Raw genomic sequence first — 24,280 nt, 5'->3', positions numbered from 1 at the left:
AACACTTTATGGCTTCCCTAAGTTTTTATCAAGCGTGATGTTATTTTGAGTTCCTTTGGGCGTAAACGTAATAATTGCTGATGCAGCTAAGCAGCTCGATGTTTGTTGGGTGTCTTGCTTTGATTCAGTGTTCTCAGAAAAGCCTCAGTAATGACTGACTAAAACAACTCTATAAATATTGTTCACTTGTGTGTAACTAATTGATACGGTAATGCTTGTTTATCATCATCCTCATCGTTATTCGTGTCATTGTCCGAAATACTCGAGGAAATCAGTGAAGAAATGTCGCTGGCGCTGTGGTCCATTTTATCGAATACGGCCGTGGATTGTAAGTGACGTCAAACACGTGATAACTGTTTCACCTGTTTCTTAAATTTTATGGAGTAAATTCCAAACCCAGTTTTGTGTGTGTAACTAATTTTTAATAATTTTGGTGCTATTTCTGTAATCTAGTTGTACTCTGTGATAATTACAGTTAGCATATTTTTGTTTATGACTTTCATCATTGTTGATAGAATTTTGTCAATTTATTATTGTCTGGTATATTTTATTGTTTCCTGCTGTCATCAAGAGGACCATATTGGCAATAAGTGTATTTTATTCTTTGTGTTGTCCTCGGTGCTATTTATACTGTATCCTTTACATCAGGGGTGCCCACAATATTTTGATTCGCGAGCTACTTTTATAATGACCATGTTAATATGATCTACTCGGACTAGGTTGTTACCACTACTAGGCCTACTATGACTACTAGTACTGCTACTACTACTACTAGGCCTACTACTACTACTACTACTAATAATAATAATAATAATAATAACAATAATGACACTTGTTTTGATTTATAAAAATTTATATGCAATTTGTTTAATAATATGCAAACATGCATACAAAAAGGTGACTGAAATTTGCATTCAAATTATGTTAAATGCATAAGCTTTGTACTCCTAAACATGTATTTTTGTTCAAATCACTGTTAACTTTTATAAACCGCAAACTACTAATATGTAAACATGAAACAAGCCCACTGTAAAAAAAAAAATGGGCTATGTTTAGAAAAAAAAGTTAAATGCATCCAGACAGGCATTGTAAACCCCAAAACATTTTTGTTCACATCAACTGACTTTTGTATAGCCTGCTAGACAGAGATTTGACATTTACAACAATTTTATATAAAAACATTTTTCCTTCTTTTATATTTTTTTCCTTCTTTCTTTTCTTTTTTTTTTTTACCGTGGAACTTAGCAACAGCACAACTTTAATACATAGCATACTGATGTAGGCCCTAAATCAGATCTTAATCCGATGATGATCAGCACTGGAGGGAGTCAGAGAGGGCTGCATAGTCCGGACAGTAGCTGCTGGTAGCGAGCCTCAAGTAGGCCTCGAGATGATCGTCGGACATACTGGAGCGGTATTTGGGCTTAATGATCTTCATATGCGAAAAGGCCGACTCACACAAATAAGTGGAGCCGAACAATGCAGTTAAGGAGGTGGCACATTGCCGCATGTTCGGGTACTTCGCCTCCGTGAGTAAATTCCAAAACGGCCCATGCGCCCTGGACTTCAACTCGATGTCAGACTGCAGCATCAGCATCTTGTCTTCCACGGCAGACGTGTTCAGCTGAAACAGTGCCGCAACTTTTGAGGCGAGGGAATCCACCTCAGTATCTTCCCCGAATGGGTGGCGCATGAATGTAGCTAGTGGCTCGAGCAAAGCAAAGTCTTGAAATCGCTTCTCAAACTCTGACTGGAGAATTTCAATCTGCTCAGTGTAGTGCGCACTGTTAAGTTGCGCAAACGCCCTCCCTTGCATCTCCAGCTCCGAGGCGAGGTTTCGGAAGTTTCCTAAATCACGGCGCTGCATCTTTGAAACCAGCAGTTTCATTTTGCTTTTAAATGCATTGACTGAGCTGATCATGTTGACAACGCTTTTGTCTTTGCCTTGCAACTCCAAATTAAGATCGTTCAGCATGTTTGTCAGGTCTGTTAAAAACTCCAAGTCGAGCAGCCACTGGCTATCATTAAGCTGTTTGTGTTCTAGCTGCTTACTGTCCAGAAAAAACTGCCTGATCTCCAGACAGAGGTCTCGAAACTGCTGCAAAAATTTGCCCCTGCTAAGCCATCTCACGTCCGTGTGCAGTAAGAGGTCAGAGTACTCACAGTCAGCCTCCTCCAATTGCGCACGGAACAGCCGTCTTTGGAGGGACCTCGCTCGAATTGAACAGGCTATCTTGGTAGTCACATCCATGATTTCGTTCATGTTCAGCATTTTTGCGCACAATGCCTGCTGGTTAATTATGCAGTGGTAGTTCAGGAAGTTTGGGAATGCGTCGTGCTCTCTGCATTTTGCAATGAATCCATTGGCACGGCCCACTATGGCAGGCGCACCGTCTGTTGTGACTGACACGAGTTTACACAACGGGAGTTGGGCTTTCTCCGCAAAGTCCATGAAGGTCTTGAAAATGTCCTCTCCCCTTGTGTGTTCCTTCATGGGCAGGATCGTCAAAAGCTCCTCTTTTGCCGTCATATCTGAGAAAACCATGCGAATGTACAGGCACAATTGCGCAGTGTCACCGATGTCTGTTGACTCGTCTAACTGCAGTGAGAAACACTCACAGTTCGCAATATCCTTCTGAAGCTGCTCTGTCAGATTCTCGCACATCATTTCAGAGCGCCTTGTAACTGAGTTTCTAGACAACTGTATTGCCTTGATTGAAGCGAGTATGTCGGCTTTGTTCTTGAAGTCACGAAAAAGTGGGTCCGCTGCCTCAAGGAATGCCTCTTTCATCACCTCTCCATCTTGGAAAGACTTTTTGTGTTTGATGATGGAGTGACTCACCCGGAATGACGCTTCGGTGGCCGCTTTCGCCTTTGAATTCGGCTTTGTGAAGAGAGATTGTTGTCCAACTAACTGAGATTTTAATTCTCTCACCTTCCTCTTCCTCAACTCAGTTTTCGGAGGAAAGTCATTGTCGTAACTCCTGTGGACCGTACAATAGTGTCTCTCAATATTTCCCTTCTTCGGTATGGAAATGCTGCCATTGCAGATGAGACACAGACATTTACTGTGTGACGTCATGAAAAAAAAGTCCTCCTCCCATTCCTCATGAAAATAGTAAGTTTTGGCCTTTTTCTTCGATGGCTCTTCATTCATTTTGCTGCTGTTTCAGACAGTTTTGTTGTTTAGCGCCTCAGTGTTATGAGTCTCTCGCGCAACCTGGTTGTCATGGTAACCTAATGTAACAATTTTTTTGACGCAGCGCTTGGCTGACATTTTGCTTCAGGGAAAAAGCGAATTTGTTTACATGTAAAAATGACCATGACGTTTTTTTTTTTTAAATTTCATAACAAATATATTAATATTTACATATCAATCATGAGAACTACCATCCCTGCCTTCGAGATCAACCGGTCGATCGCGATCGACGTAGTGGGCACCCAGGCTTTCCATGTATGAATTTTACCAGATAAATCCATCCCATACCAGCAGCTCGGGGGTTTCTGGCAATATTTCTGCCTTTTCTCGTACAAGTGCATCCTGCTGTAATGTTCAGATGAATCCTGTATAGTAAAGCAGTGTTTGTTTACCCTCTTTCTGCGTTGCTGCGGGAGTTGGACTGTCTACCACGGTAATTACGGTCGGCTAGCCTGGGGACGTCTTGATGAAGTTTTTCATGAATGAGTCGAGAGCATGCTAAGCGTGCTAACGAGTAGTATAACGCAGTTTCAGCCTCGTTTTACAGGTAAAGAGTTCAGGTTTGTCCAGAAATCAGGGTTGCAGCTCATTAATACACTATTTCAGATGTATAGTGAAAAAATCGACATTCTCACCTTAGCAGACCTTTCGCTTTGCTCCTTCAGTACTGAAGAGCTACACTCAGCTTTGCGCCCAAATGACGTCACGCATCGCCCTTCCAACAGGCAACATGGCGGCCTCCTGGTGGCATTAGAGCAGCGATACAAAAACGCTCACAACTTTCTTATAAATGGTCAAACATGCCTGAAACTTTTCTTACAGGCTCTCAATATTACAAGCTACCAACCCATGCATGTATTTACTTTACATTTTCTATTCCTTTCAGTGAGCAATGAACACATCTCTCTCTCTCTCTCTCTCTCTCTCTCTCTTAGGAACACGATTCTGAAGTGATTAACTGATCTGTCCATCCATCCATTCTCTGTAGCCGCTTATCCTGTGCAGGGTCGTGGGTAAGCTGGATCCTATCCCAGCTGACTATGGGTGAGAGGTGGGGTTCACCCTGGACAAGTCACCAGATCATCACAGGGCGACACACAGAGACACACAACCGTTCACACTCACATTCACACCTCCAGTCAATTTAGAGCCACCAGTTAACCTAACCTGCATGTCTTTGGACTGTGGGATTGATCTGACCAAACACTGCTATTCCTTTACACTTTTCCCCCATGTGTACTTTTCTTTTGTCATTTATTTTATTTGTTGTGTCACATATGACTGGACAATTAAAAACATCTTTTATATTGAATTTGTTGTAATGTTTGCACATAGTTTACTTACATTATGTTTAAATTTCTGATCCTATTCTGAAACCATAATAATCTAATAAACTACAAAATGGTCAAGCAGTAAAAATAAAAAGATCAGAAAAATGCCCAAGGATAAAATGAAACAGCAGAAGGGGAAAAGTGTGTGTGTGTGTGTGTGTGTGTGTGTGTGTGTGTGTGTGTGTGAGAGAGAGAGAACTATATTCTAAAAATAAAATCTATAAATACCTGAACAGTGGAAATGTTTTGATCAAAGTTAAAAAATAAAAATTTCTCATCTCATTTCCTGACTTCTTGTTAACACCAATTTAACACATTATACTAAAATTCAAGTCAGAAATGGCCCTGATGCTGCTCCTGAAGACCTTTCAAACACACTTAACACTTTGACTCTACAGTGTCCAGTTATAGAAGACTTATAAGAAGAATTAATGTTCTCGTCATCCAAACAAAGTTCATAATGAAATCACTTCATCCTTTTCCACCTTGTTGTTTAATTCACCTCTTCAGGTTTCGACTAGGCGTGGGCCGATCTTAAGTCTCATCATCGTATCATGATTTACACCTAATTATGGCATTCCTTTAGAACAGGACTGGATCCCAGGCGTCCTTCTCCTGATCATCAGCCCTTTTCCAGCTGTTCCATCTGAAACTGTAGTTTTATTTTGCTTTTTGTTGTTTTGTACTGTATATTTGTGTCTGAACAGAGAATCCTGACGATACTGGATCGGTGGCGTTTGTGGTTTTTCCCCGTACGCTAGCGCACGTGTGGAGCTGCACATTAGTGAAGGCCTCACAGGAAACCAGTGTGTGGTGTGTGAGGCCTGAAGTGTGTGCAGTTCCCAGTGTGTAGTGATGGAGAGAGACACGAGCGCTCCCTCTGGGATTTAAACTGATCTCTGTTTAATAAAGTTTTGTTTTGACACAGTGTTTGGATCTTGAGTTTATGAAGCATCTTTTATAAACCTGAGTTTGATTAATAGTCGTCATTTGGCCTTTAAATGGAAATAGAAAAGTAGAAACACAAAGGGAGTTTTTATGCCCCGGTAATTAAAATTAACACTATTTTATTGTTTTAATTGATTACATCATTTATTAGTTTTAAAGTACAATAAACTAGTACAAATGAGTTTAGAACATGGGGAGAGAGACACATCACTGACATTAAATCAGGCATCTGAGAGGAAAAACAGCCCCAAATCAGAAAAAGGTGATATTGTATGTGGAAATTGAAATTAAAACTGAAAACAATAATTTGTAAATAATCTTTATATGGATAGATTCCAAAACCTGCAAAATAACCCTGTATTTATTCCATATTTTAAATATTTTTTAAAGGGGTCTGAATACAGTGAGTGTAATTATTATTTTTTTAACAGAAAATGGTTCAAGACACAAAATTGTTAAAAGTGTTCTTACACACAGTAGGGTGTGTTTCCACCAGCAGCAGGACAGAAAGACGCAGTAGTTTGAGGAAGTTTTATTTCTGAAGAAACAGATTTTGCCAAAGAAAAAACAGAATTTGAGACATTCTAAACTTTCATATCAGTGTAATAAATCTCATAATAGTGCAGACATGTGAAATAGTCTGAATTTTTTTCTAGAAACATCTTATATTCTGCATTAAGACATTTATGTAACTTATTTTCTTATTAATCTATAAAACAGATGCACTCTGAAAATAATAATTCATTAGTGCCACAGTTTCTGCACACAAAAGTGTCTTTGTATTTCAGGGAGAAATTCAATCTGACACCTCAGTTATAATTTTACTCAACATTTCAACTTTTACCAACATTTCATTTTTTCATCGGATCACAAAACCTCACAGATGAGACAAAACCAATCCCGACCCCAGCGTATAGAGGCTGAGTGAATGTGGTGTGGACTCTGTGGAGGAGCCTCATCGGGTCAGAGACGCTGTAGAAGGACAGAGTTCCTGCACTGTGATCCACATACACTCCTATTCTGGAGGATGCTGGACCTCGGAGATCAGTCTGAATGTTGTTGTGTCGGAAACAGACAGAGGAATAAAAACACCACAGACTCCAGGACTGACTGTTGTATCCAAACCCACACTCATTACCCCCTCCTTTCCTGCTGATCTCTTTATATGAGACTGATATTTCCACAGCACCCCTCCACTCCACCTCCCAGTAACAGCGTCCACACACACTCTCCTTACACAACACCTGAGGCCAGGAGTCAAATCTCTCTGGATGATCAGAGTATCTCTGTTCTGTCTCACTGTGTGTCACCGCTCTGTTCTTCTCAGACAGAATGAGGTTAGGATTTACTGTGTTTGGATCCAGAGTCAGATAACAGAAATCTAAAACAATAAAATATCCACAGGTTAGATGTTAATCACAGGATTTATAAGAAGTGTGTGTGAGACACCTGTCTGTCGTGAGGCTCCGAAGCGCGAATGGAGTAGAAGGGGGCGTGGCAGACGAACCACGTGACCGATGACGAAAGAGGCCTCGGCTCGATATAAAATCTGGAGGGCTCCGAACCCATTCCCCTCTGTTTTAACAGTATTTATTGGTCACATTTTAGACACAAAAGATTCAATTAGCAAAATTGTGACCAATAAATACTGTTAAAACATGTGAGAATGAAGCTTTTTCTTTTTAAGCCCACGCACTGTTCAGCAAATGGGGTAACTTTTAATGTGGCAAACAAATACAACTTTAATCAGAATTATGAATGATGTATGCATTGGAAAATAAAATAATTCACGCCTATGCAAGATGAGTTTTGTTAACTGCTTGTGGAGTGTGGGTTCAGTCCAGTCGTCATCTCGCTGAAGCATTTGGCCAGACGGTGCATCCGGCATCCATACTGTCAGACGCTGTGTTTCTTATTACATTTGCCACGTTAAAAGTTACCCCATTTGCTAAACACTGTGTCGTCTTAAAAAGAAAAAGCATTAAAACTGAATCATTTGTGTCTAAAATGACAGTGAATTATGTGATGAATAAATACTGTTAAGACATGACTGTGAGAATGAAGTGAAAATGGCAAATAACATGAGAAAATAATCCTGTTTCAACAGCTGTCCTAAATAGAAAGGAAGTATTGTACAGCCTTTTGTGTTATTATTATTATTATTATCTCTCATAGCAGCACGGTGGTGTAGTGGTTAGTGCTGTCGCCTCACAGCAAGAAGGTCCGGGTTCGAGACCCGTGGCCGGCAAAGGCCTTTCTGTGCGGAGTTTGCATGTTCTCCCCGTGTCCGCGTGGGTTTCCTCCGGGTGCTCCGGTTTCCCCCACAGTCCAAAGACATGCAGGTTAGGTTAACTGGTGACTCTAAATTGACCGTAGGTGTGAATGTGAGTGTGAATGGTTGTCTGTCTATATGTGTCAGCCCTGTGATGACCTGGCGACTTGTCCAGGGTGTACCCCGCCTTTTGCCCGTAGTCAGCTGGGATGGGCTCCAGCTTGCCTGCGACCCTGTAGAAAGCGGCTACAGATAATGAGATGAGACGACGGTTTAACACACAAACCAAATCCACGCTATGCGAGTGGTAAGACGGCGTCCAGATGGCTTCACTCGTCTCTACAGAGGGGAATGGGTTCGGAGCCCTCCAGGTTTTATATAGAGCTCAGTGGTTGTGATTCACGAAAAGATTCATGACTCGGAGTCTCATTCAACAGAGTTCACTAGCGACACCTACTGTTCAGAGAAATGTACAGCATGTTTTAATTCCTACATCACAACAGTGTTCTGACACTTTACATTATTATTCACACAGTTTTCCATTTTAAAATAACTTATAAACATTAGTTTTTTATATACCTTTGTTATTCAGTACTCTTATTTTCTCTCTCTCACACACACACACACACACACACACACACACACACACACACACACACAGTCTCTGTATGAATTTATGCTCAGTATAATTGTGTCTGCACAGGAAAAGGTTTAGATAAACATGAAGAGGATAACGTGTGCGTGTTGGATTCAGAGTCCTTCTGTAGCCGTAGTAACATTTCAGAGAACCTTTATTGATTTTTATTGAGGAACAGGATTTCTCCTCACTGTGTTTGGATCGAGGCGGTTCCTTTAATGACCTTCTGAATAAGTGTTGTACTTTTGTTTATCATGTCTGGAATTCTGAGATTGATCGTGTCATCGCCATAATTCTCAGCCATAACGATGTCAGCTCAGGAGCTTTATAAAATCCCAGCTTAAAATGTAGATACCATGTCTATAAAATCAACCTTCAAGCTTAGATTTGTGACTTCTGAAGACCATTCAAGTTTAAAAGATGGTGCTGATGTGTTAATAAATTGTTGTTTATGCATTAATAACCAAGTTAATGAACAAAATCTTGCTTTTGGTGGTCCGTCTTCACCCACTGCAGCTCATCCCCTTTAGATTCTGCAGTTGCTGCCCCCCATCGTGAAAAACAGGCCCTGGGGTCCCTTCACATTCCTGATGGAACCACTCCAAACAGCTTTCACATTCAGCCATTTTTTTCTTTTCCTCCCTTTTCCCTCAGCATTCTGTACACACAAAATACTTCAATCTTTAGTGTTGTATCGTGGCGTCTTTTTCTGTTTGACCTTAACTTTGTCAGTATAATTGTGCGTGAATCAAGCTGACGTTATTACTGCTTATAAATATTAGATTAATTATGATGATTAGAATTATCACTAAAGCTAAATGATTTCAATCCTGACGTGAATACTCGTCATATTAATTCTAGGTCCTATTGCCCACACGATTTTCATTCTTCTCAAGAACTTCATAATTATCCCCCACCCAAACGAAGGTTGGAGAAGGATATAGAAACAGGTTCTGTCCATCAACCCATCCGTCTGGTCACGTTTTCGTTTCTGGGCCATATCTTTAAAACTACTGAAGATATCTTCATGAACCTTTGTATACATATCAAGCAACATGTGAACTGGTGCCTTTTGCTATTTTCGATTTTTGGAAAAAAGTATTTTTCAAATTTTTACATAGCAATAGATTTTGACTTTGAGCAAAGTTCGTTTCCGGAGCATATATCCAAAACGATTCATGATACGGCTCTGAAACTTGGTATACACGTTAACAAGGTGATGTAGATGTGCCTTTTCCTACTAAGAAATTTGAGAAATTTTAATTTTTCATGTTTCCATAGAAACAATTTCAGACTTTAGTTAGTTTTTTTTTTCTTTTTTATCAGACATCTAGTTTTTAGGTTTGTTTACCTGACATGTTTCGACGTACGACTGTCGTCTTCCTCAGAGTGTCACCGGATGTTATTGGTGACGCATCTTTTATCAGCTCATGTTTCCGAAGGCGTGGCCTTCCTGTCTGGTTTGACAGGTCGGTCACGCCTTCTACTGTCTGTTCGTCCCCTGCAAGATGGCACTCCAGGTATAGGAGAGCATGTATGCTCCCTCATCCCGGTTGATGGTCCTCGGACTTCGCTTACGGATCTCCATGGCCTCCCTGATCCAGCATTAGCAAAAAATAATGACATCACAATTCTCCCAGCAGATAAAGGCAGGACAACAGTTATTATGGACACTGATGAATATGAAAAGAAAATGATTTAATTACTCAGTGACAACGCATTTGAGATATTAAGAAAAGACCCAACTGAAGACAAGAAAAAGAAACTTAAAGCACTACTCAAACCGCTACTCGATGAAAATAAAATAGATAAACAGGCATACAATCATTTAGTACCCACAGCCAACGTCATCCCCAGGATTTACGGCACACCAAAGATACACAAACCAGGAACACCATTACGCCCCATAGTAGATAGCATTGGTTCAGTGACACACAACTTATCAAAAGCACTCACCGAAATAATTAAACCATTACTAGGACTCACAGACCAACACTGCAAAAACTCAAAACAACTGGCAGAAGAACTTAAAAACATCAAAATGCAGCAAGACGAAGTTTTCATATCACACGACGTCATATCTCTTTTCACCAGAACACCCACGGAAGCCACCATACAGGTAGTACAAGAAAAATTAAAAACAGATAGGATGCTCAAGAAACGCACAAACCTCACAGTACAAGACATCACTCAGCTCCTTCAATTCATCGCCACATCCACATACTTTCAGTTCAGGAATACAATTTACAGACAGAAGGAAGGTTTTGCCATGGGAGACCCACTATCAGCCATCGTGTGTGGCTTTTCATGGAAGATCTGGAGCAGAAAGCACTCACTACAATACCAGCAGAATACAGGCCAACACTCTGGAAACGTTACGTGGATGACATACTGGAAAAAGTTAAGAGGGGACACACTCAACAACTCACCGACCATCTCAACACCATAGACAATACCGGTAATATAAAATTCACACATGAAGAGGAAACGGAGCAGTCAATAACATTTTTGGACTTAAAAATACATCACACGGACGATGGGGACATCAAAATAAAAGTACACAGAAAACCCACACACACCGACCAATATTTAAACTGGACTTCCGAACACCCCATAATGCACAAAATGTCAGTAGTTAGAACATTACATGAACGCGCAGCAATAATTACAGATCCACAGGACAAAGAACAGGAGGAACAACATATACAACATGCACTGAAGGCATGTCAATATCCACAATGGGCAATATCCAAAGGGGAGGAACAGGTCAAAAACAATAAAACACAGAAGAAAGAGAAAAAACAAACCAACAAACAAGAACACAGGGGAGTAGTGACATTACCATACATTAGAGGAATAACGGAACGCATTCAAAGAGCAATGAGGAAACACAACATTAACACACCTGTCAAACCACACACAACACTCCGTCAGATCCTGGTTCATCCCAAAGACAGAATACATCCGGACAACAGATGCAACACCATATATGAGATTCCATGTCAATTATGCAATAAAACTTACATCAGGGAGACAGGAAGGAGTTTCAACACAAGAAAAAATGAACATAAGAAAGAGTGCGAAAAGGAGACAGCTACAAGACAAACCCGAACAATAAAAGAAAAGGCACAACAGGAAAATTACAAGTCAGCCATAACAGATCACTGCAAAAGGGAAAATCATATTATGGACTGGGGGAATGCCAGAGTCATCCGCACAGAAGATAATAAACATCAGCGCTGGATCAGGGAGGCCATGGAGATCCGTAAGCGAAGTCCGAGGACCATCAACCGGGATGAGGGAGCATACATGCTCTCCCATACCTGGAGTGCCATCTTGCAGGGGACGAACAGACAGTATAAGGCGTGACCGACCTGTCAAACCAGACAGGAAGGCCACGCCTTCGGAAACATCAGCTGATAAAAAGATGCGTCACCAATAACATCCGGTGACACTCTGAGGAAGACGACAGTCGTACGTCGAAACATGTCAGGTAAACAAACCTAAAAACTAGATGTCTGATAAAGAAAAAAAAACTAACTATATTTAATATATGACATAATGAACGTAATTGAAAGAAAAAAAAATTCAGACTTTGTCTATCGGGTAGGTTTGGTTTTCAGAGCAGAACTTGAAAACTATGAGTGGTTTGGTCTTGAAAGTTGGTATATGTGTTGATGAAGTAATGTGTATGTGCCTTTTGATACTAAGACGTGAAATTTTAATTTTTAGCTCACCTGGACCAAAGGTCCGGTGGGTTTATGTCATGGGCTGCTGAGGTCAGTGTAAAGAGGTAGGGTTAGTTTCCTGCAGCAGAACTTGAAAAACATGACAAATAATTCCTTGAAACTTGGTATATAGTGCGGGGGATATAGATGACTATCTTCTTGTTTATCTGACAAGTTGTTCTCTTTCCTTCACTATATTATCAGGAGCCTCTCAGCTAAATTTGATGAATTTCAACACATACTCAGTACTTTAGATCATCTATTGAAGATCCTTTGCCTTTCAGAAACCTGGCATTCAACTCAAAGATAGTTGTCAATTTTTACTTACCTGACTTTAATTACATTTCCCAACACTCCAAATTGGACTCTTCATAAATTCCTGAAGTTATAATCTAAGAGATGACCTTAATACTTCTGATCAAGACGAATCAGTTTCTGCTGAGCTCCATAATGAAGGCAGTAAGAACATAGTTTGTGGTGTGAGATACAGACACCGAAACAGTTCTTTTCAGCCATTTCTGGATAAGCTTTCAATAATAATTGATAAAATCCATGAGGAGTCAAAGCTTTGTATTTTTGTGAGCAACCTAAACTTAAATCTGATGAATTCAGACACTCGGATACCTACAGGTGAATTTATCAATACTTTACCTTCCTATTTGTTTCAGCCATGTTTATTGACGATATATATTTTAATTCACTTAAATATCCTGTGCAGGGTCACAGGCAAGCTGGAGCCTATCCCAGCTGACCCTGCACAGGATAAGCGGTTAAGGATAATGGATGGTCAGATGACTTAAAGGATATGGGACATGGATTTTTACCTGGGCATAATTATGTATAAAGGACATAAGAAATGCCATCTAAATCACTGCAGGGCATCAAAAATGTGAAAATCATCACATTATTCAAGTTTTTTTATACATCAGCGTAAAACAAGGATTCGTTAATGAGCTAGGTGGTCACGTGACCCGTGACGTAACAAAAACTTTCCAAGGAGCCAGCGCTTGGGAATCTAATGTAAACAGGTTACCGAAATGGACACCATCGACAGTGATATTCCCGATGTTTCACAGAGATGTGAAGTTAGACCCTATCAATTCGAACCGATAGCTGGAAATTCACATGAACATAGATCTTGTCTTTACTCTGACGGGTCAGATGATTCTGAGAGTGAGAGTTCATTCAGCCCTCATGAAACTGAAAGCGGTCGGCTGGATAACACTTCCTGGTAAGTTAAAAACAATTCTTCTCAAAGGCTAATGATCTGTTGAAAGAAGTATTATTTTTGTATCATACATTGAAAGTTCATCATAGATCTAGCTAAAGTCCGTTGCAAGCTAGTTTTTTTTGTTGATATTTTTCTAGATTGAGATACAATGCTTCCAGAGTCCGAGATGAAAACATTCAAAATGGCGAAACGAGTCAGAATTATGATAATAATTGATACACCCAAAATTATAATACTAATCCTTACCTCGGCTTTCAGACGCTTAGCGCAGAGGTCTTCAACAGGGGGGTCGCGAAATTGCACCGGATCACTCATATCAACAAAAATATTCCTGCCCTGTCCCCTGGCCTCCGTGCAGGGATGCAAACAGCGCGCCTTTCGGAGGATGCTGCCTTTTTCACGGCTGAATCGCGCAGATCCGATTTTTTAAAAAAAATAGCAATATTAATTCATGAAACATGAAGTATAACGACGAGAAAAACACAGTTTAAATCGGGAAGCTGCACACATTTGTGCAGCCTGGCGCAAATGTGCGCAGCTTCCCGATTTAAACTGTTTTTTTCTCATCCTTATACTTCCTGTTTCATGAATTAATATCGCTCAGTACCTGAGTATTAATGTTGAAAGAATCCTCAGTGAAATGGTCCGAACACAGTTTGTGGGAAACAGTAGGTGCAAAGTTTTTTCAACAGGTGTTCTGTAAAGTTATCCTACCTCTTGGATTTGTCCTACCAAGCCTACTGCACATGCGTGAAGCCTACTGCGCATGCGCAGGTGAGCCCACACTTTCCTCAGCTTCGGGTCCTTGGGGAATGCAAAAAAACTTACTCCAGGGCATTTCCCATTGGAATTATTGCAACCATAAGCAGCACAATACACCATGATGTCCAATGTATGATGTCCAATGTACTTTAAAGACCATAAAAAAATTTTCTTGTCATCCACTTCTCCATTCATCTACCCGCTTGTGCTGTGCCTGAAAGTTTTTGTGACGTATGATCACGTGACAGCGGCTCTTCCGGTTGCAAAAAATGCATATCGGAAGTCGAGCAGAAATGCCATATAATCATCACGAATATAACGATTTTGCTGAACTTAATAGATGATTTTGTATTTGTTGATGCAATAAATTCATATTTTTAATGGAAAGAAACTGATATAGCGTGCATTTATGTTTCATGTCCCATATCCTTTAAATATGCTACATATAATGGGAATATTTTATAATGACCTAACTAACCATTTTCCCAACTTTTTGTCTTTTGACTCAATTCACCCTCCCCATTGAATAAGCAAGTTTAGAGAAGAGAGTTCCTATGGCAGGTGGCACAGTGGTGTAGTGGTTAGCACTATCACCTCACAGCAAGAAGGTTCTGGGTTCAAGCCCAGTGGGCAATGGGGGCCTTTCTGTGTGGAGTTTGCATGTTCTCCCTGTGTCTGTGTGAGTTTCCTTCACCGTCCAAAGACCTGCAGGTTAGGCTAATTGTTGGTTCTAAATTGACTGTAGGTGAGAATGTGAGTGTGAATGGTTGTTTGTCTCTATGTGTCAGCCCTGCGATGACCTGGTGATTTGTCCAGGGTGTACCCTGCCTCTCGCCCATAGTCAGCTGGGATAGGCTCCAGCTTGCCTGTAACCCTGCACCGGATAAGCGGTTATGGATAATGGATAGATTTCATATGGTTCAATGAAGATGCATTCATTTATGATTTTCAACAAATTGACTGCTCTAGCCAGTCCGATGGTGAGCCTGATATTCATGACATTCTCCAGCTTTCTTGAAAACTCTGATTAAATTATTACCACTCATGTTCCTCTGAAAAACCATGTCAAGGAAGGAAATCAAACTCAAATCTGAACCTTGGATTTCCCTTCAGTCTTAGAACAATGAATTATAAAATCAAATTGTATAGAAAAATCGATCAAGACGAGAAATCAGTGCCTGTATGCTCAGTACAAAGTGTAGAGAAATAAGCTAAACCATTTGACTCCTATAGGTAAAAGAATCTAGCAAATGAGTTCAATGTTTATTTTGCAGACATTGGTAAAAGTATCAGCCAAGCAATACCAAAGGTCAACAAAATATTTTCAGATTTTCTTGCTTCTCTGACAAGCGACAGCTTTCTTCTTAGTCCTACATGGACACAAGAAATTCAAGGCTTTTTTCTCCAGCTCAAGTCTGGAGAGGCTTGTGGCCCCTTTAGTATTTCTGTAGCCCTGTTCAAGATATTAAACTCAATCTCAAAGCCTGTGGAGATCCTACATCACTTCTCCTTTACTTCTGGTACTGTTCCTGATTCTTTTCAACTTGCTCGTCTCAGACCCGTGTTTAAAGCAGGAGCTCAACTGTTAACTTCTAATCATAGACCAATTTCTCTTTTGTCAATTTTTATCAAAAATATTCGAAAAACTCATGTAAAATAGGCTGAATACATATCAAGAGAAGTTTGATTTAATATATTCTGGTCAGTTTGGTTTCCATGACAACAGATCTACAGAACATGCACTTTTACTAAATCACTGATAAAATCCAAAGAGCAATTGAAGATGGCAAATTTTCCTGTGGTATCATTCTTTGTCTGAGTAAAGCCGTTGATGCCATAGATCATGATATTTTGTAAGCAAAGTTATATTCTTATGGCATACGTGGGGTTGTCCATGATTGGTTTGCCTCATATCTATCAAATAGACATCAGTTTGTTTCAATCGGTAATATTTCATCCAGCTCTTTACCAATTTCATGTGGAGTACCACAGGGTTCACTTCATGGCCCCCTTCTATTTCTCTTATACATAAATGATTTTGTGAACTGCTCCAATATATTTGATTTTCATCTTTTTGCAGGTGACTCAAATTTATTCCTGGCAGATTCATCTTTAGATTCTCTAGAAGCCAGGGTAAATTCTGAATTAGTCAATATTCGGGAGCTTGGTTGCAAATTTGAATTTCCCTCCGGGGATTAATAAAGTAATTCTGATATCATCGCGTGGCTTTGTGCAAATAAATTCTCTCTGAATGTCGACAAAACAATTTGTTCTTTTTTTTAAATCCACCCCAAAAGAAATTGAGCAGAACCATTTCCTGAAAATTAATTATAAGCCGATTAAACAGAAGAACCACATCAGGTATCTTGGAGTAGTTTTCGACTCTCACCTCATCAGGAGGAAACACATCCACCAGTAGAGCAAGAAAATCTCCAGAGGCTTTGGAATTATTGCTGAGCTTCATCACTATGTTTCTCAAAGTATTCTAACTCAGCTGTACTACTCTCTTATTTATTCTTTTTTAATATACGGTGATACAGTTTGGGGTAATACTTATGAAACTACCCTTCGACCGATAACTGTACTCCAGAAGAAAGCTGTCAGAATTATTAATTTAGCTTCTTTTAATGAACACACACCTCCTATTTTTAAAAAGCTGGAGATGATGAAATTCTCTGATTTTATAGATTACAACCCCGATTCCAAAAAAGTTGGCACAAAGTACAAATTGTAAATAAAAACGGAATGCAATAATTTACAAATCTCAAAAACTGATATTGTATTCACAATAGAACATAGACAACATATCAAATGTCGAAAGTGAGACATTTTGAAATTTCATGACACATATTGGCTCATTTGAAATTTCATGACACCAACACATCTCAAAAAAGTTGGGACAGGGGCAATAATGCCGCTTTTCCACTACAAACGCGGCTGAGTTGGGCTGAGCCGTGCCGTGCTGAGTCGAGCTGAGTGGGGCTGTTGGAGTTGCATTTCGACTACAACCGCGCTGAACCGTGCTGGCTGGAAGTGGGTGGACACATTGGGTGGAGTTAGCGAAAGTGGGTGGACGTCACGTGATGTTGTTAGGCGGCGCAAACAGTGACATCAGTGATCTTTTAAACGGTAGTCTCACGACCCGGATAGTAAACAATAAACATGGAGGACATGGAGTCGTTAGTGTTGCTGGTCTTGGTGCCACCGACAAGGCCAACAGATACTGGCAAGAGCGTATAGATGAGGCGAGGCGCACAAGGCTTCAGAAATTCTCGTAATTCGTAATTATTCTTCTTCCGGGTTTACGGTGTTTACAGATCCCAGCGTGCTCACGGGGCGTGTGTGGGCATGTGAGGACACGCCTCCTCACCAATCAGTGCACAGGGGAGTGTCTCCTCACGCCCCTAGCCCCACTCGGCTCGGTTTGGCTCGCTTCAGCCCCACTCCAAAACAGTGCGAGTTTTGGGTGCTAAGCAGGGCTGAAGCGAGCTGAGTCGTGCTGTTCTGAGGTAGTCGAAACGCGAGCCGTGTCGGGCTGAAGTGAGCTGATAAAGGGTAGTGGAAAAGGGCCATATGAGGCTGGAAAAGTTAAAGGTACAAAAAAGGAACAGCTGGAGGACCAAATTGCAACTCATTAGGTCAATTGGCAATAGGTCATTAACATGACTGGGTATAAAAAGAGCATCTTGGAGTGGCAGCGGCTCTCAGAAGTAAAGATGGGAAGAGGATCACCAATCCCCCTAATTCTGCACCGACAAATAGTGGAGCAATATCAGAAAGGAGTTCGACAGTGTAAAATTGCAAAGAGTTTGAACATATCATCATCTACAGTGCATAATATCATCAAAAGATTCAGAGAATCTGGAAGAATCTCTGTGCGTAAGGGTCAAGGCCGGAAAACCATACTGGGTGCCCGTGATCTTCGGGCCCTTAGATGGCACTGCATCACATACAGGCATGCTTCTGTATTGGAAATCACAAAATGGGCTCAGGAATATTTCCAGAGAACATTCTGTGAACACAATTCACCGTGCCATCCGCCGTTGTCAGCTAAAACTCTATAGTTCAAAGAAGAAGCCGTATCTAAACATGATCCAGAAGCGCAGACGTCTTCTCTGGGCCAAGGCTCATTTAAAATGGACTGTGGCAAAGTGGAAAACTGTTCTGTGGTCAGACGAATCAAAATTTGAAGTTCTTTATGGAAATCAGGGACGCCGTGTCATTCGGACAAAAGAGGAGAAGGATGACCCAAGTTGTTATCAGTGCTCAGTTCAGAAGCCTGCATCTCTGATTGTATGGGGTTGCATTAGTGCGTGTGGCATGGGCAGCTTACACATCTGGAAAGACACCATCAATGCTGAAAGGTATATCCAGGTTCTAGAGCAACATATGCTCCCATCCAGACGACGTCTCTTTCAGGGAAGACCTTGCATTTTCCAACATGACAATGCCAAACCACATACTGCATCAATCACAGCATCATGGCTGCGTAGAAGAAGGGTCCAGGTACTGAACTGGCCAGCCTGCAGTCCAGATCTTTCACCCATAGAAAACATTTGGCGCATCATAAAACGGAAGATACGACAAAAATGACCTAAGACAGTTGAGCAACTAGAATCCTACATTAGACAAGAATGGGTTAACATTCCTATCCCTAAACTTGAGCAACTTGTCTCCTCAGTCCCCAGACGTTTAGACTGTTGTAAAGAGAAAAGGGGATGTCTCACAGTGGTAAACATGGCCTTGTCCCAACTTTTTTGAGATGTGTTGTCATGAAATTTAAAATCACCTAATTTTTCTCTTTAAATGATACATTTTCTCAGTTTAAACATTTGATATGTCATCTATGTTCTATTCTGAATAAAATATGGCATTTTGAAACTTCCACATCATTGCATTCCGTTTTTATTTACAATTTGTACGTTGTCCCAACTTTTTTGGAATCGGGGTTGTACTTAAACAGTATTTTTACATTTAAATTTCATTCTAGTTTATTTGCTGCCTGCCTTTGATAACTTTTTGACACTTTTAGCATCAAGGCACAAGTATAAAACTTGACTGGCTTCGAGATCTTCATTTTGTGTTCCTTCAGCCAGAACTAACGATGGCAAGTTTAATATTCGCTTCAAAGCTGCTGCTCTCTGGAACAGTATTGATGAATCTTTCCAGAGTCTTAGCTTCAGCAATTTCAAGCGTTCTATCAAAAGTACGATTATCGCTTCAGATCAGCATTCCTTTCTCTTTTCCTCACACTGTCATTTCATTTTTTTCCCTCTTTTTATTGTTTTATTGTATTTGTTGAAATATTGTATTTTATCATTGTGTCTCTGTGCGACTAGCTTTCTTCTTTATAACAGTAATCCATTATTTTTTTCTGCCGAGTGAGATTAGATTACTAGTTAGAAGCGATAATCGTACTTTTGAAATTGCTGAAGCTAAGACTCTGGAAAGATTCATCAATACTGTTCCAGAGAACAGCAGCCAATAAAAGGCAGCATTTTATCCTTTGTATGTATTAGATTTGTGTGTGTGATATAAATAAACTATTATTGATACACAGTGTGTGTGTGTGTTGAACAAAAGAAAGGTCTTTATGTGGGCGGTCCTCCTCTGAGTTGAAGAGTGTGTGTGTGTGTGTGTGTGTGTTACACCTACACTGCAGGAAATCTTCTCTGCTCTTTGGTTTTGAGGGTAAAATCATGTGAACTGCTGCAGCTGTAGAGACACAGAGACAAAATGGAGACTGAAAAATGACACGAAAACAGTTTAAAGCATGAAAATGAAAAATTAGATTCCTCACTGCTCTCAGTCAGACATGATTTAGAGATCAGCCAAAATGTCATCACACTGTGCAGCATTTGAATGTAAGAATCATGAGAAGCAAAAAACTTTTCCCAGCTGAAGCTCTGACAATGTGTGTGTTTTTACTTTCTGATGGATTTTATGGAGGAATTAAGGCCTCGGTTCTGATCTAATGTTCATCATATTTGTCATGTGTAAAGTTCAATAAGATTAGTTTGTGGATTTGTGATTAAGGTCCTGTTTATCTGGGAAATTTATTTGTAATTTCTGAGGCTAATACTAATGCTTTGTGATTTGATGCGGTTTTGTTCCTGCTTACGTTTTATTTCGGTTACATTAATTTTATGGCTCTCTTTACTGTGATATAGAACAAATGTTTGTTTGTTTACCTTGTGGATGGATTACATTGAATTCCTCCTCACAGATTTTCTTAACTTGTTTTTTCAGATCTGAGAGAGATTTCCTCACTCCATCAAATGAGAGATGTTGATTGACAGTGAAGCTGGGTGAGTCGTCACATCCAGGAGAAACACAGAGAGACGGGAAACTCTACAGAGAGGAAACACAGAATAGAGAAGGAGAAAAGTGTAGGAGAGGAACGAATGAATCTCAGACTGAATCAGACCAAAGACACACTTGGGATCTCAGACAGGAACATTTATTGTTGCTGTAATGAGCTTGTAGGAGGAAACTTTGTGAGGAACAGCGCCCTCTGTAGATCAGACAGTGAGTGTTACCTGGAGGAAGTGGATGTGATCGTGTGTGTGTGAAAGCTGCTCCAGCTCAGTGACTCTCCTCTGAAGATCAGCAATCTCCTGCTCCAGTTGCTTCAGGAGTCGTTCAGCTCGACTCAGTTCAGCTTTCTCCTGAGCTCTGATCAGCTCCGTCACCTCCGAGCGCTTTTTCTCCATGGAGCTGATCATCTCAGTAAAGATCCTCTCACTGTCATCTACTGCTGCCTGGTACCGCTTCTGTTAGCACACACACACACACACACACACAGAGAGAAAAAAAATGGTCTAATGGGATACCCTGTAAAAATAAACTCTCTCTCTCGAGATATTTGAGTTGTTTTTGTTAAACCCCGGGTTTTGATTCCTTGTTTTTTTAGTTCACTATTTTAAGGAGATACACAGAACCTTTATTTTTAAATACATTTCTGAGTGGATAGTATCTCCATCCTTGACTCTTATATGCTGCATAAATGGGAATCAAAAAAAAATTGAGAGTTAAACTCGACCCCAAATTTGGCATTGGAGCTGCCCCGCTGAGCCAGCCAGCCCTGAGCGTGTGACGTCACTGCGGGAACCGGTTTTAAGGCCGAGGCCTTTGACAGCTATAGACCAAAGTCATATAAATAAAAATTTATGGTGAAAGTAAGAAATACTGTTACTGACTTGCTCAACTAAGACTGATTTGACTTCATTGATTGTGGGTTGACTCTCATTAAAACAGGATAGGTGTTATAACTTATGCAACATACATGTACATGCATGCATTTTCACTGATAAAACGTAAAAGGCTCATTAAATAATCAGATGAACTGAGAATCACATTCTGAAGCAAATTAAATAAATCTTAGACCAGTAACTTAAATACACAATACAAGTTACATGTATTAATCTAAATGCAGGTAAACAATGTGTTGTTTCTGTTGTTTTTATCCAAATGAGAGTCGGAGCTTACCCGTCTGCGTTCTCGCTTCTTGAAGGCCGATCTTGTGGCCGATTGTTTTGAAACAATCTGACATTCAGTTGTTCATTCAGTTCTCTGTTCATTCGCTTCTTCCACGTAAGGGCGAGATGGCAACAATATCCAGTTTAGAAATCAGATGGCTGCTCCACTCATTCTCCATTTTCTCCATACTGAGTACTCCAGCATTACTGCTCGGCTCAGGCAATTACTAAAACCCGGGATGGGACATCGCCGGTTTTAGCAACAACCGCAGGGAGGTCGCTGCCTGAGCGATAATATGTCACGTCCCGTTCCATCCTGGGTTTTACCAACAACCCTCGGCTCAAACTGGGGGAGAGCTGGTGCCACTGAACTTGCTTTCCTTTTTTAAAAAAAAAAAATTATAAAATAAATTTTTTCCTTTTCTTGTAGTTTTATTTAATTAATTAATGGTACTGCAGGGGCGGCACGGTGGTGTAGTGGTTAGTGCTGTCGCCTCACAGCAAGAAGGTCTGGGTTCGAGCCCCGTGGCCGGCGAGGGCCTTTCTGTGTGGAGTTTGCATGTTCTCCCCGTGTGTTTCCTCCGGGTGCTCCGGTTTCCCCCACAGTCCATTTGCAACATAAATCCACCTTCTGTCATGTTGCTGCACCGGCCAGCAACACATTTACATGGCATGGCAATAAATTAGCTCAAAACGGAAGCTGGAAGTTGCAGTTAGCTCTGTGTTTTAGTATAGCAGAAATGGCGATGAGACTGATAGCCTTCCTGCTGTGACGTTACGGACGTCAAGGTCATTCAAAAGAAAGAGAGGTGGTGTGTGTGTGTGTGTGTGTGTGTTCTGAGCTAGGTGTATTTCTGTGAAACGAGAGAGAGAGGGGGAGTGAAACACAGTGTTGACACTCTTGTTGTGAATACAAACTATGACAAGAAAGATGTGTGATTATTGTCCAGTATGAACCAAAAGTCTAGTTTTGAACATCACCTCTAACCAGAGAGAGAGAGAGAGAGAGAGGGGTGGTGTGTGTGTGTGTGTGTTTCTGAGATGAGGGTAAGATTTCTGTGAGAGAGAGTGAAGGATTTGAAGTTACTGTCCAGTTCAGAACTGAGAGACAACACGAACCAAAACTAACAATAATAACAAAGACAAGTTCTGATTCAACAGTGGCGTTATGTTTACACTCGGCAGATTTAGTCCTTGCATCTCCTCTGTCCAAACTCCAAAGGGAGAGAGTGATGTTCCTACTTTGAGTCAGTGTGTGTTTGTGAAGTTGGACTGTGTAGTGAGTGAGTGAGTGAGGAGAGAGAGTATGATGTGATTTTTAAGTGGGTGAGTGCGAGTCTGAGTAGGTGGGTATTTGTATGTCTGTGTGTGAGAAAGAGAGTAGATGAAATGAGTGAGTGAATGGGGTGGAGAGTTCTTATTTGTACAAGAACTTTGCTCGTCTGTCTGTCCCCGCATTGCTAGTTCAAAAGCACCACAAAATTTAACACAATCGATGATCTTAGATAAAATATGATGGTTTTTATCGACCTCTTCATTGTCCCTTCTTCCAGCAATGTGGTGCCCATCGTCGAGCTGCGCCGCTATGCTAATCCTTCCAAGCACAGCTAGCTTTACGCAGTTTCCCATGTGAACTCTTGATCTTTCCTGCTTCTTGATTCGTTCGGAGAGCTGCTTTAAGTCAGTTTGTCCAGACTGTGTCCACGTCAAATCACACCTGTCACTTTTGAAAAGGATGCAGGGGAAACAAAAAAGTGCATTGGCTGATCCACAGCCTGTCAGCCACGATTTACGCTGGAACCAACTCCTGCAAAACGTCCTGTTGTAGGCTTTAACTTTCTCCTTGGTTGGCTGGGTGATGTTTATTTCGGGCTTGTCGGGTCGCAGCTCCTTAACACGGATTTTTTCCACCATCGTCCTTCTCGCGAAAGGGTAGTTCAACAAAGATCTCACTGAATTTGGTGGAAGCTGCCCCTCAACTGTCATCATCGCCATCATCTCTCTGACTGACTGACCCGAGACCTCAAGTTTATCACCATAGCAACCAAAACTTTCCCACATTTTCTGTAGCAGAGGCGAAATTTCCAGCGCCCCAAAACCATTAAATTCGGCGATGCTGATTGGCCAAATATTTATTATTTTTCCCTAGCAACTATACACGATTGGCTATTTCACTGCACTTCTGGGGTGCGTTGACAAGTGCCCAAGAAGAGAAATGATACGAGTCTGTCGGTGGAAATTCACTGTTGAATGAGAGTCAGTTGGTGGAAAATGTTTAAATAATTCAGATTGCATGTAGGCACACACCAAGTAAAACTGACTTTGCTAATAACATTTGTTTATACCGTATATATTTTTTCCCCTCCACATCTGGGAGGGCGGCGCCCGAGCACCCCCTATGGGCCAACCGCCACTGTTCTCAAGGCATTTATAAACAAAAAATGAGGCCATGGTTCTGCGTATCTCCTTTAAGCAGGTTAATTGAAACACAGCGACTCTTCACTCCTCACCTTAATAGTGTCCACAGCCTGTTTCAGCTCCTGCACCTCCTCCTGCTTCTCCTGGATCCTCTGCTGGGATTTCATCTGCTCCTCCTTTAGCTCATTCTGAGAACAAATAAAATACATTTTAAATACATTTCATCATCTTCTACACAATTATAGCCAAAAAGAAAAAAAAACTAAAAAAAAAGTC

General features: G+C 40.8%; 1 protein-coding gene across 1 annotated transcript in view; it reads right to left on the bottom strand.

The window, feature by feature from the left end:
- LOC132901257 (uncharacterized) overlaps positions 1–24,280 on the bottom strand; it is a 91,825-nt gene that overhangs the window by 52,714 nt on the left and 14,831 nt on the right. Inside the window, exons 2-7 of the mRNA XM_060943577.1 lie at positions 24,097–24,192; positions 20,648–20,881; positions 20,300–20,459; positions 19,764–19,823; positions 6,348–6,859; positions 1,945–2,884 (exon numbers count right to left, since the gene is read on the bottom strand). Of these exons, the coding sequence (XP_060799560.1) occupies positions 1,945–2,884; positions 6,348–6,859; positions 19,764–19,823; positions 20,300–20,459; positions 20,648–20,881; positions 24,097–24,192 (2,002 nt within the window). The remainder of the gene's footprint in view (positions 1–1,944; positions 2,885–6,347; positions 6,860–19,763; positions 19,824–20,299; positions 20,460–20,647; positions 20,882–24,096; positions 24,193–24,280) is intronic.

This window comes from Neoarius graeffei, chromosome 17, assembly GCF_027579695.1.
Source record: "Neoarius graeffei isolate fNeoGra1 chromosome 17, fNeoGra1.pri, whole genome shotgun sequence".
Lineage (NCBI taxonomy): Eukaryota > Metazoa > Chordata > Actinopteri > Siluriformes > Ariidae > Neoarius > Neoarius graeffei.
This window is presented reverse-complemented; position numbering and strand designations above follow the sequence as displayed.